Source organism: Pyrgilauda ruficollis, unplaced genomic scaffold (genome assembly GCF_017590135.1).
Source record: "Pyrgilauda ruficollis isolate IOZ18807 unplaced genomic scaffold, ASM1759013v1 scaffold94, whole genome shotgun sequence".
Taxonomy (NCBI): Eukaryota; Metazoa; Chordata; class Aves; order Passeriformes; family Passeridae; genus Pyrgilauda; species Pyrgilauda ruficollis.
In genome coordinates, this window is record NW_024531488.1 from 1,489,628 (window position 1) to 1,503,077 (window position 13,450).

General features: G+C 36.8%; 1 protein-coding gene across 7 annotated transcripts in view; it reads left to right on the forward strand.

The window, feature by feature from the left end:
- Positions 1 to 13,450, forward strand: part of FAM172A (family with sequence similarity 172 member A) — a 245,509-nt gene that overhangs the window by 37,119 nt on the left and 194,940 nt on the right. For all 7 annotated transcript variants that reach the window (XM_041489473.1, XM_041489476.1, XM_041489474.1 and 4 more), the window contains one exon: positions 12,053 to 12,118. In XM_041489473.1, coding sequence (XP_041345407.1) covers positions 12,053 to 12,118 — 66 coding nt within the window. The remainder of the gene's footprint in view (positions 1 to 12,052; positions 12,119 to 13,450) is intronic.

The following is a 13,450-nucleotide window of genomic DNA, read 5'->3' on the forward strand; positions in this document are numbered from 1 at the left end:
TTGATAAATGTGTTTTACATTTTTTAATTGATAAACAGTGAAAAGCAGAAAAGATACAATAAGGCAGATGGTTGTTTATAAAGCACTTGTAACTTGCTGCAATTCAAAGAATGGTACTAATTGTTAAAAAGAAGACAAAAATTGGAATAGGGGGAGTGTTTCAATGAGTTCATCATGAGCTTTTTAAAAATAAAACCTTCAGCAGCTTTAGTTCAATTAGAACCATTCTTGCCATTCTGGGTTTACATGCAAGTTCTTAATAAAAGAACTCAGTTCTTAATAAAATTCTGTACCTGCCATTTTCATGTAGCTGAAATTAAAGCTACAGCTAATCTACCTGCATGTATTTTTTTTTCTTTTTTTGGTGGTTTGGAAAAACCCCAAAATTTATTATTTATTGCACAGCAGAATGAATGTGAATTATGATTTGGCTTATTAATTGTTTCTATTTAAAAAGAATGAGCACAGTAGCAAACTCCAAAATCCAGCAGACATTTTACAGCAAGGAAGTAAAATGGTAGCTAGGTAGCTAGTTGACTTGTTTTCTGTTCAAGGAGTGGTGAAAAAAACCGTTTTTTTGATAACTGTGTGAACAAAATAAATATATATTTAAGTAGTGCTTAGGCAGAACACCAGTCAGTATGTGTGATGAAACAAGTTAGTGCACCTTTCTCTTGTGAGTGTTAGGTCAAGTTTCCATTAGTGATATTAAAAGTTTCCATGAAAGACAAAGTATTTTCCTGCTTTTTCAGCATGAGCTTTTTGAAAAACAGATATGTAGATTTACTGCCTTCATCTAGAAGCATCTACTGCTTCATTTAGAAGCATCTCTTCTAAAATATGTTGATTTTCAATTGCAGAACTCCAGAAGAGCTTGTTCTCTTTCGCAGGATTTTCAGCTTTTGCAAGACTTCTATGCTTTCTGTGTTTTCAACAAGATACCTATACATTTCATTTTTCTGGGGATATTTTTATTAACACTTAGCAGAGCACTGATATTGTCAGTAAAGCTGTATCAGTTGTGTCAGTCTTTAATAGAAATAATTTGTTAAGTTGAAAAGTTATATCAGGCTGATCCGCTAAAAATGTGTAGAGTGCCTTTACACAGGAACATCTTAACCATTATAATAGCTACAGGTCTATCTGCCTACTCTAGTGGTGGAGCTTCCAGGTGTAAAGGAGATCCTAGATGAAACTTACTCTGGTGAAGTGCAAGAGGTAACCATGGTAGATGGAGCTAGGCTTACAGGATGACTGTGAAGCTGACTTCTAGGGTAGAAAATGTGCTGGTTTTCAAGATTTGTAGGGTGGTCATATGTAATTATTCACTTAAGTTATGTGAAGTTTGTGTGAAAACTTTAGAAGAAGCATCATAAATCCTCTGTAGCTGTTACCTAATCCTCTGGGAAGGGTACTGATTGTCAAGACTGTTACAGTCAGTATGTGACATAGACCGAGAGAAGAAAGAACAGTTGTTTTAATCTCTTGCTCTGTAGTTAAATCCAAAAGAATTAATTGCTCTAGGCAATGTTGGCCTACTTTTATGCCACTTCAGGATAATATTTAAACTCTGTGAAAAGTTTGAAAGCTCTTCATATGCAGCTGTCTTCTTTCCATTTTTGGTACCAAACAGCTGTGCTTTCTACATGCTGTCAGGTTTTGACCTTAGCTTTAATTATGGGAAAAGCAGTTTCAAGCTCCTGCTCTGAGTGAAGTAGAAAACTGTTTAAGAAGGCCTTAGACAACTGCATGTCTCAACACCTTACCCAAGTGCCATGGGTAAGAATCAGAGAAAGGCCATCAAGCCTGATATCCTGGTGCGAGTCTCCTACAGACCACCCAACCAGGATGAAGAGATGGATGAATTGTTGTATAAGCAGCTGGAGGATGTTTCCAGATTGTCAGCCCTTGTTCTTGTAGGAGATTTAACCTGCCAGGCATCTGCTGGGAACTCAACACAGTGGAAAAGAGGCAGTCTAGGGGTTCTTGGAGTGTTCAGAGGAGAGCTTCTTGTCCCAGATGGTGGGCGAGCCTGCCAGGGGTGGGTTCTGCTAGACCTACTGTTTGCAAACAGAGAGGAGCTGGTGGGAGATGTGGTGGTCATCTTGAGCACAGCAACCGCAAAATTATAAAGTTTGCAATTCTTGGTGAAGTAGGGAGGGGCCTCAACAAAATTTCTAGCCTGTATTTCCAGAGGATGGACTTTGTCCTATTCATGGGATTGATCCAGAAAGTTCCCTGAGAAGCAGCCCTTAAAAACAAAGTGGTCCAGGAAAGTGGACATACTTCAAGAAATAAATCTTGCAGGTGCAGGAGCAGGCCATCCCTATGTGCTGAAAGAGAAGCCAGTGGGGAAGAAAACTGGCCTGGCTGAGCAGGGAGTTTTCACAAGAACTCAAGAGAAAAAAAAAGAGGGTTGAAAAAGGAGTGGGCAACTCAGAAAGCATTCAAGGATGTTGTTAGGTCATGCAGAAATAAAATCAGAGAGGCAGAAGCTCCATTAGAAGTTAATCTGGCTGCTTCTGTAAAGAATAATAACAAGTGTTTTATAAATACTTTAATAAAAAAAAGGACAAAGGAAAAAAACTCCATTCTTTATTGAATGCTAGGGGATGAAAATGGTCACCAAAGATGAGGAAAAGGCTGGTGTATTTCACCTTAGTTTCAGTGTTCAACAGTAAAACTGATTAGCCTCAGGACAACTGGCCTCGTGAGCTGCTAGACAGCGTCAAGGAGAAGAGTAGATGCCCTGTAATCCAGGAGGAGGTAGGTAGTGACCAGCTGTGCTACATAGAGGTTCACAAATCTATGGGAAGATGTGGATGCCTAAAGGTTTTTAGCATCAGCAGAAGTCGTATGAGGAGCTTCTGAAGGAGTTGGGGTTGCTTAGGCTGGAGAAAAGGAGTCCTTTTCGGTTAAAAGTAAGTAAATCCTGTTTATTTTGACCCACTAGTATTCTGGAGCACAGAGGCAAAATGGTGAAGACATCTTTCTATGAGAAGAAGGTGTTATTTAGAGTTCTGCTCTGGATTTACATAAAATTAATCCTTCAATCCATCTGTGAATATTTATCTGGCCATTTCTGCTGAGCAATGAAAGGTGGCAGAATTAGATGATGCATGACACATCACTGTTTTTTTTGTCCGTGACTGCAAAAGCTGGTGTGCTTTAACTGTGGTCATCTGATATGTCAGTTGGTTTTCACATGGATTTTTAACCTTTTGAAACTGTAGCACTGCCTCACCACCTTAATAATGGGTTTTTCCATAATAGTTGGAATAATCAGAACTGCACTTTCTTCCAGATCTCTTTTCATAATTCATCTCTACTATGAAATTTAGAGATGTGATAGTTGTAGCTATATAGATAGGACTGGAGTATTGAATTGTATTCATAATCTTCATTTAAATTTGTTCCATTGTTAAACTTTTGAGCTTTTATTAGTTTCCTGTTTTCTTTTGCAATCTTTTAATCATTATGTTTCTTGTCTCACCTTGGGTCACGGGTCTTGCTTTCTGCTGATGTTTAATTGCTTGTAGTGCAGATGCTTGATTGAATCATCTGCTTAGTATTGAGATATAGATATATATATATATATGTATATGTATATATGCATATGTATGTATATTTTTTTAAAAAACAGAGAATTTCCATAAGATGGACTTAGTAATTAAGCCATTTCTAAAGCCAAATAATTGTCAAGTGGTTTCTAAAATTAGAGATGCTTCTCTTAAAAAGGAAAAAAAAGGAAAACAAAAAATAAACCAACAGGTGTCAGCAAAGACCATGTAACAAAACATTGGGTCAAATCAGATCAACAGTATGTGCTGCACTCGTGACAAATCCCTGTTGTCTTTCATTTAATTCTCTCAAAAGACCTTGAGATGTTAGTTGTGATCAGTCAGCTCAAAATACAGAATATCACAAGTGTGTATGAAGATTGAATTTAATTGCTTTCAGTAGAAAACACAAGAAACCACAGAGAGATAATGTCAGTTCCATCTTAATGAATTGTTTTCCCACACTATAATCCAAGTGAGGTCTTTTGGATTTTTAAAATACCATTGATTTTCTTTCTCTAATTTTTTTTCCTTTTTTAGTCTGCAGTGAGCTGGGGCTTTCAGGGTCTTTTGTTCTAGAATGGTGATAGTGAAGGTTTTTTTTTTTTTTTTTTTTTTTTTTTTTTTTTTTTTTTTTTTTTTTTTTTTTTTTTGTTTTGTTTTGTTTTGTTTTTTGTTTTTGTTTGTTTGTTTGTCCCAGTTCTTAGGTAAGTCTATCAAAGAGCAGTATGTCAAAAAGTTCATTGCATCTCTCATTAGTACGTATTGGCAGGTTTGTCACCTCAGGGTCAAAATAAAGCTCATTCAACCAAGGCTATGGCCACCACAGTAGCAAGCCTCAGGTCAGTCCCACCACTTGAGATTTGCTGCAGGGCACTGCAGGGCAGTCAGTTGGAGTTAATTTTGCATTTCTTTCACTGAACATTATTGCTCTTACACTGTGAAGAGGAAAACATTGTGGGTTTTTAGTCTATAACTACTACTTTAGTCTTTTTTTAGTCTATAACTACTGTATGTTATAGGGATTGTTTCCCTCTGTACTTATTTTCTCTTCATGCATTGGAGTGCCTATTACAAAGAGGAGACAAATTTTATAAAATAACAAAATCCATTACTTGTCATGACTTTGCTTCTAGTGTTTTATACTTTACTTGTGATGACATTGCTTCTAGTGTTTTATACTTGTTTGTTTTTAAGATAAGTTACAAAACCTCCAGCTTCTGTACTCTGCTGTGAAGTTATTAGAAAATGCTAATAGCTCTAAGGAGTCTAATCTCTTATGTTGAATATGAATTATTTTAAAATGGTATCTTTTTTATGCCCATGGAAGGTCCATTTTTGGGAAACTTAGATCCAAAAGATGGTAATGTGTTATGTCAGGTGTAAATTATTACTTAAAACGATTTCAGAGGTCTGAGGAGCTGATGGTGAATCAGCTGATGTCCTGTATGAAATTCAGTCAAAGACACAACTTCACAAAAAAAGAATAAGCAAGGCTGACTTTTGTACATCCATACATGGATTTCTCAGGAGAACTGGTGATGTTCAGCTGTAGCTCTGTCACAGGATGAGAGGTGATAAATAAACCTAAGGTCACATTAGTTTTGTATCTCTAAAGAGAGGAAAACAAACCCTTGCATTTTTCTTCACTTCAAGTATATGAAGTTACGACTGAGTGACATTCTGCAGAGGGTAGAAATGGTCAGACTTCAGTGATTCTAAACTAAAAATACCACTAAGAATTTTTATTCTATTTTTCCCCCTTTTTTTTCTTGTAATGTTTGTTCATGTAGGAGATTAAACTGAGGTTAATATACAGTTAACTCAGAATGTTATTGGAGGAATAGTAAACTACTAGTGACACTAACAATGTACAAACCCCTTTTATGATAAGACTTAGGAAAATCGAAAAGTCTATCAAGAAGGAAAATGCCAATTCAGCTATGTTTTATTATTCAGCTAGAGTCTACTTAATTTTAAATATACTAGCTCTATTATTCTGAGAAACCTGGCCACTCATAAAAACATGCAACTAAAATTATTGTCATTTGATTCTCTTACTCTCTTCACTCTGATTTACTTTGAAAACTGTCTTTAAAAATTATTGAAAAGTTATCTGACAGAATGTTTAATGAGTGTTTTTTCACAAGCTGGCATCTTTGGAGGCAGAAGCCTCTATCCACTAAGTGTGTTGTTGCCAATACATCTCCCTCATGATGGGAAGTAGCCATTCTTTACTTTGAGAGAGTAATTCTGTCTCCGTTCATATTTAGCAGTGAAAAGTGATAGGAAGAGTAGAAATAGTGGTGATGACTTTCTTGTTTCTGTTTTGAGTATCTGCAGATGAGAAATATAATATGGGAAATCTCAGATCTGTCCAGCTGGATCTGGTCCACCATAAGGATATATTTAATCTATAGTTTTGTCTGTTTTCTTTTTTTCCCCAAAATCTGCTACAAGTGTGTAGGAGTAGGCAATGGAGTGGACAGTTTGTGCTTCCTCATAATTTCTCCTAGGTCTTGTAACATGTCCTCTGTCGTGGGAGTGATTGTAATGTCAACCGATCTCATGCGCCTTATCCTTTGTTGTGTCACATGTGTTTTTTTTCTTTATCATGTGTTAACTGTACACCTGACATTTGACAGGGTTGTTGGTATTTTGGTCATGAGGGATGCACATATGGGGAAAGAGGGGGACATGGCAGTTGACTGTCTTCAAAAGAGACTTTGTGGTTTGTGCTAGCCTAGGGATTCCTCACATCTGTTGTGAATCCATGGCTGTTGGTTGCATGGTAATGATTTCCAATGACATCTGATAGACGCCAGGTTAGAAGTGAGGCCGTAAGTCATACAGGCTTATGCTGATTTTTTAGTATATTTTTAGCTGAGAATTCACTTGAGAAAACATTTTGCAAGTTTGAGTAATTTACTTTGTCTTTTTTCTTATTTTTCCTCTGCAGCAGGCTTGCAGTTCCATTTGTATATGTATATATTTGTGTATGTAATCTTTGGGTGGGTAGCCATGGTTGGTTTTGAAAGTGGGAGCACATTCGTGGGGGAGAGAAGAAAAGAATTTAGAGGACTTGGGTTGTAAAGCACAGCATGGGAGGGGAACTTGACGGGCAAGGCTCAGTGCACTTCACTGAGTCCCAGCATGGTATGTACTGAAGCAGCTCCTCTGGATTAGGATGTAGGTGTTCTTAATCAAGTCATTGAGTTGTGACCAGTTGTCTGTGTACGTGGCAGTCTCTGTTATGGAAAAGTTCACTAGTGGGTCAGCTGTAATTCTGCTCTTCCTCATGAATGCCATGCTGGCTTTTGGTTGTTTGTAGAATGTGGTACAAGGCTTTTTTCAATGTATTACAGTCTTAAAGTGGAGGGGTTATTATTTAAAACTGAGTTATTCTGGAATTGCCCCCTTGCTTTGTAGGATTTCTTTTTTCAGCGCTCTTTTCCAGACTCTGTTTAAAGACGTCCTATACTTAATGCATTGAAGTATCTCTTTGGTATCTGTCTCCACTTTTAATTGTATTTAGACTTCAGTACCTTTATGATTTTTGGAACTTTAAACATGCTGTCACTGGTTCTTAGTCTTTAATTTCTGTTTTCACATACTTCTATACAGGTATGAATCTTTTGATCGTGTAGTTTCAGAATGCTGTATTGCAAAGATTTCACAAATTAGACTGATAACAAAATTTCTTAATGCTTTTGGTCATTGAAAACAATCTGTAAGAAAGTTCTATGAACCGTAGTCTCAAAATAACATATGTTGTAGGAAGCCAGGATCTTACCAATTAATTAATATTACACTTGTAATATTAATATATTACATATATATGTATACCAGAACCCATAAACCACATATCTGGTGTATACCAGAGCTAGGTTTCCAACTGTTGTTTCACTTTTGCTCTGCAGAGTGTATGTAGCATTATATTCCTGCTATCATTGTGCAGAATGTTTCACAATGCAAGGGTAAAACCTCAGGTGTGTCATAAGATAATGTGCTTCTCTCTGTTCTTTTTGCTTTCTGTCCAAGACATTAAATTTAATTTCTTTGTGATTAAAATAGCCTGTTTTCTGGATCCATATGAAGGCTCACTGGTCATGACATCCCCCAGTTATCCATAAGGCTATTGGACTTTGCATATTATGTATTTGAGACCACTGGCAGTTTGAAAAGGTACTTCTGGAGGGATTCTCTGTTATATCCAACATAAATCATGACTGACTTATTTTAAGCTCCTCAGAAAGGCACTTGTGAGCACTGAAGATTGGTTCCACTCCTGAACCATATGTATTAAGGCTCTCAACCTTGTTCACCATAGCTGAAGGAAAACTACAACAAAGAAATGACAGCAGAGATTAGATACTTGTGCTTTTAATATACCAAGGATAATATACTTGGTTTTAGTGCCCAGGATGTGTTCTACTCAGCTGTGATCCCTGCTCTCATCAGCTTGCCTTCATTATGGGAATTTTTTTAGTGCAACAAAATTAGAATAGCTGTGATTTCATTTAGGGCAGAAGTTTCTCAGGCTTAGGGAAAGCAGAACGTGGGCTCCTCTGGTCAATGAGAGCAATTTAAAATGCAAGCAATGTAGAATCCTTCCAGACAAGAGTGCTTTGGTCTGGGAAGAAAATTTCCTCTATTATTCAGTTTGAGTGCTTTTTTGGACAGTCAAAGTGTTAGGCTTTCCATGGAAAGGATGTCTCCCTTGCTATCAGAGCAGGTCATGAGAGGCATGGAATTTTTTTGTATTTGTGTTTCTTTTTTTTTCCCTTCCTCCAGTTCGCTCAACAGTCAGTAAGAACACCTTGATAGTTTTAATTTCAGATATTTGTCTTATTTGGGATGTATTTTCCTGATAGACGGCACTTGGATATGAATGAAGTACAGAAATACTCTAATATGAGGTGGAATCTTTCAGTATCTCATACAAGAAATACAAAACTGTCAGTTTCTTCTCCATTTATCAGGCAATTAATTTCATAAACTGTGGGCAGGGCTTACTATTGGTTCTTCTTTCTTTGCAGTCTTGGATACAGTGATGCCTGCTCTCTGGCCACCTTCTTACCTTGTATTACAGTGCAGTATACTGCTTACAGCTTTGGCACACCTTAACCTGTTTCAAGAGCCTTAGAAAAAGTACAGCTATCCCAGGTTAGCATGACTAACGTGAATAGGGCTCTCGAGTAAGTGTTACAGTTTGCATTAAGAATCTCTGGATCTAAACAATTTGTTGCTTGATAGTTCAGATAGTTTATTGATGCAGGACTGAATTGATCAGCCTCTGTCACAATACACCTGCAGTGATGAGCAGCTGTGTGACAGCAGTATTTATTCCAGGATAGTTCATAGAGTGTAACCAGAACCACCTACTCATGCAAGAAGTCAAAAGACACTTCTCAACATTCTACAGTAGTTTCTACAATAGTTTTCAGATGTTAAATGTAGAACACTAGCATGCACAAGATAATACTGCTACTAGAGAAGCTGTGGCTATATAAATTGTATAGATTTGAAATAGTCTAACTAGTTCTATATAAAAAATAACACACGGTTTGCTTTTCTTTTTGCTTCCTGTAGGAAAGGTATTTTAATAATTTTCTTTTTTTAATCATCAGCCATAAAGTCAGAAGGAGCTGTTAAAAGCATAAAAATCGAAAGATAGTGTTGGATGTATAGCATTTTCAGTACTTGCACCCATATTCCTAGATAGGACAGAATTTTGCTAGATTTTCCTAGGCAGGACCAAATTTTGTCAAGTTTCCCAGACACATCTATGGTAAAATGCAGGAAGTCTGACCATTAGTGATGTTTTCAAATCTGGAAAACTTTGGACTTGGATGGCACTTCAAGAAATCTTGTGTATCAGTTTCCGTCATTTAAGACTGATAGTGTACCATCCATTGCTAGGATATCCCTAAACATGTTGATCTACTGCAAAAAAAGCCTTCAACCCATTCTGTGGCTATGTACACACACACACACATTATACATACATATATATATATGTAGTGGGGCAGTTTTAGGGGTTGTTCTGTTTGAGGGGGTTTTTTATGGTGTTTTTTCCTGAAATCTCCCTGGGCAATTCAGGGCATCCAGGTGCTGAGCTGTCTGAAGATGATAATCTCAGACTTAGCATGTGAGCCTCCTCCTCCTGTATCTTTCTTTATGTTTGCTTTTATTGAAAGCATTCATTAGGTTAAGTCTTTGGCACACCAGAGTGTTCTACTGATTCAACACTCATTTTTAAGGCTGTATTGCTCTTTATTGTATTAGAATAGTGCTTAAAGAGTCAGTTAGAATGACAGCCCCATTGAGATGGGATGTGGAAAAAATGAGTAAAGGTTTATTTCTGCTCTGAAGACACAAGTCTAAATAAATGAGAAAGAATAGAAGAAATAGATGCAAACAGATGTAAAAAGGGTAGACTTTCACAAGTGGTGTCTAAAGTATATTTTCTGCATAGCAGTTTTTCTCTTCCAAGTTTTCTTTTAGTGATTTTAATGGTGAGTAGATGCCTGAATTGAGAGTTAAAAACAAAATTTCTATTTTGTAGTCCGTGTTATCATTATACTCACTTTAATGTCAGTACAACATTAGCATTTGAGACTGCAGGAACTTAACTGCTTTACTGGTTGGTGTTACACTGCAGTCGATTTTGGTGAACCATAAAAAGTTTGGCCCTGAAGATAAAATTACACTGTATGCGTGTTCCAAGCATACTGCTTTGGGGATAAACATGTCTTAAATCAACTCATCACTTGCAGCTGAATTCCTTCTCCAAATGCAGTTTCTGTGTAGATAATAATGTTCAGAAGGACTGATTTTCTGTAAACCATAAAGTTTTTTGAAATAATTCTACCAATAAATGTATTTGAGCAGGATCAGAAAGAATTCTTATAACCCTAATAAAGATTTGGGGTTTTAGAGAAGGGAAAGGAGGGGCATATACCAACATTTTTAATTAGCTTTCATTGGTACTTCAGTTTGTTCATATGTGTTCCAAACATTTGCATATTGTGTTTCCTCACATTTACGTAATAAAAACTTTTGGACTTCATTGAAACTTCTTTTTGTAATTGTACATTTGGAAAATGAAATTTGAAGTTTATGACACCCTGGCTCCTACTTGCTTGGATGATAGTGTTTAGTTAAGATGCCATCGCTTGAGACCTTTGTAACAGCGATGTTTCTATTGGGGCTTAATATACTGTGGGTTCAGATGGATGTAATTGTGGTCTTGAGGTGGTAATCTAAAGAATATTTTCTTGGTTTGTACCCAGATATTCTTGGATTATTATTCTGAGACTTAGATCTTGTACTGTCTGGAATTTAAATACCGTTCCCTGAGCTTTAGAGAGAAGATAAGCACCATTTCAGCCTCTTAAAATGAGTCCTGTATTTTACCTTTTTAATTTGCCTTCATTTTTTTTTCAAACTCTTATAGCCATTGAAATCCAGGCAGTAATGTCCACCCCATTTTTACAACCTCAAATGGATGAAGTGCCTGTTTGTTCCTCACTTTAATTCCCACATTAATTATAGTTAGAAATTACTTAATCTGCGTCTCCATTTTTCTTAGAATATATAAGGGCAGAAAAAAAATGTCCCTAGATTAGGAGACAAGAATTTGAAATGTGAACAACTTTATTACATTTAAGAGGGCAAGTCTTTTGTTGCAACAGGGTTGATTTTTGTGTAGTTTGTGGGTTTTGTAACTTTTTTGTTTTCTGATGGGTTTTGGTTTTGTGGTTTTGTTTGGGTTTTTATGTTGTTTTTGTTTGTTTGGAGTTTTTTTGTTTGTGGGCTTTTTTTGGTGTTTTGTTTGGTTTTTGGTTTTTTTTCTTTCTTCAATTTGTTGCTTTCTGAAACAATACCTTTGTTTTCAGGATTGAAATGTCAATTTTATTCCTGTATGGGGAAAACAGACATAAACACCCCCATAGTGGGCAATCTGTATGGTGTTTTCTTCTATTTAGCCATCTTTGACCCATACCTCCCCTGTTCAGTGAGTAGAAATGGCAAGGTAACTTAGCAGAGGGTGGCTACAAATCTGCTCTCATGAAGTGAACCTGGAGGTGAGAGAATTCCAGAAATCTGCTAGTAGACAAAATGCTTTACAAGTATTTCTTTACAATAATAGCCTTTCTTCTACCCCCTGAGTATATATTAATTGGTTATAAACCTTAGTTTTGAGGTTATTCACCTAATTATGCACACAGTAGTGCATGATGGACTCACAGGTACAGTTACCCTCCCATTGTAGTGGCAAGAAGTCTTTTCTGTGAAACGTAGAGAATTTTACGTCTAAAGCTCCAAGTCCTATAATTACTTACACAGTAGAGGATTCAGGAAAGTAGCAAAACATATACAAGTACTTAGAAGTTTAACCAATTAGCCTTTAAGTTGTCTGCCTGTGTATGTCATTATTGTATGTGTTGTAGTATCTGATGGCATTTCTATTTTTTCTTTTCTTCCAGATCATTACTAAATACATTTATGAACTACTGCAGAACGAATGCCACTTGAAGAAAGTAACTCTTCCAGTAAGTATAAGGGCATTTCCAAGGGCATAGTTTTTTTAATATGTACCCAGCATATCCTGTGATCCTATATTCATATAAAGACAAGGTGTGCCAGGGCTCTGTGCAGGGCATTGTTTCAGGACACTGTCTTTGCATTTTGCATGTGTATACGTTCCACCTCACTTCTCGTGTTTGATTTCTCCAACTGAACGTTCCTTATAGTATAAGTAAAAGTTAAGTTATGTTAAATTAGAGTTCAATTATATTGTATTAATTGTGTTATGTTAAAAGTTGGAGTTGTTAGAATGTGCTGGAGGAAGGGTCCGGGGTTTGGTGTAAGGGCAGTCCAGTGGGGCAGAGTGAGGTTGAAGAAGATTGGATGGAAGGTCTGACCAATCATTCAATGCCCTGCAGAAATGATTGGTCCAGAACAAACAGCGTTAAAGACCAGTGAGAAGCCTGGAAATGGACCAATCACCGCACGGATCCAAAATCCACCAAATCCTGGATTCAAAGTGGGCTGTAAAAGGGGGAAGTTCGATGGGGCTTGGTTCTTTTTGGAAGCTTGTTTTGTGGGGAGAGCCCAGTACGTCTGGGGATAATGTACTGTTCTGGTTTTGAGTCGCTGTGTGAGTGCTTGGGCCTATCCTGGGCATTCCGTTCCTTGTAGCTGTTTAAATAAATGAGAACCTCTTTCTCCTGAGAAAGTTTGGTCTCGTTCATATTTATAACACTTACCTTACCAGGTACCAGAATTTTCAAAATGTGGTGCTTTTAATAGGAGCGCCATAAGCTTTCTGAAAAGTATTTGTGGATATTTGAGATGTCTACAGCTGGATGTAGAGAACAGAAATGTCTTTGCAGGCAGCAGACTACACTCACATTCAGTATCAGTAAAATATTCTTCAGTCATTTTTTAAAAATGCTTTTTCAGTAATTTTTAATATGTATGTAATATGAAGTGCTTTTGTTGCTTAGTGAAAATATTTAATTAACCCTTGGAAAGATGTAGTGCTCCCCCACATATCAGAGTGTTTATAAATACATGTGATGTGATATGATGATGTTCAGGTATTTTTATATTCTCTATTGGAGAGTGCAGGGGAGACTGGGGTGTGACAGCACTATGTAGATTTTCCATCATTATGAAGGATTATTTCTGTGCTCTTTGAAATCTTGAATTGCTGTCATTCTCAGAGGAACCTTCATATTCAGTAAAGGAAAACCTGTTTAGGCTATGGAAGGAGAATCTTTTGCCTTAATAGTTCTGCAACATTTCACTGTTCCCATTTCCGTTCTCTAAATGTTGCTTAGGGAATATTTTGATGACCTGACCAAACTACTTATGGTTTC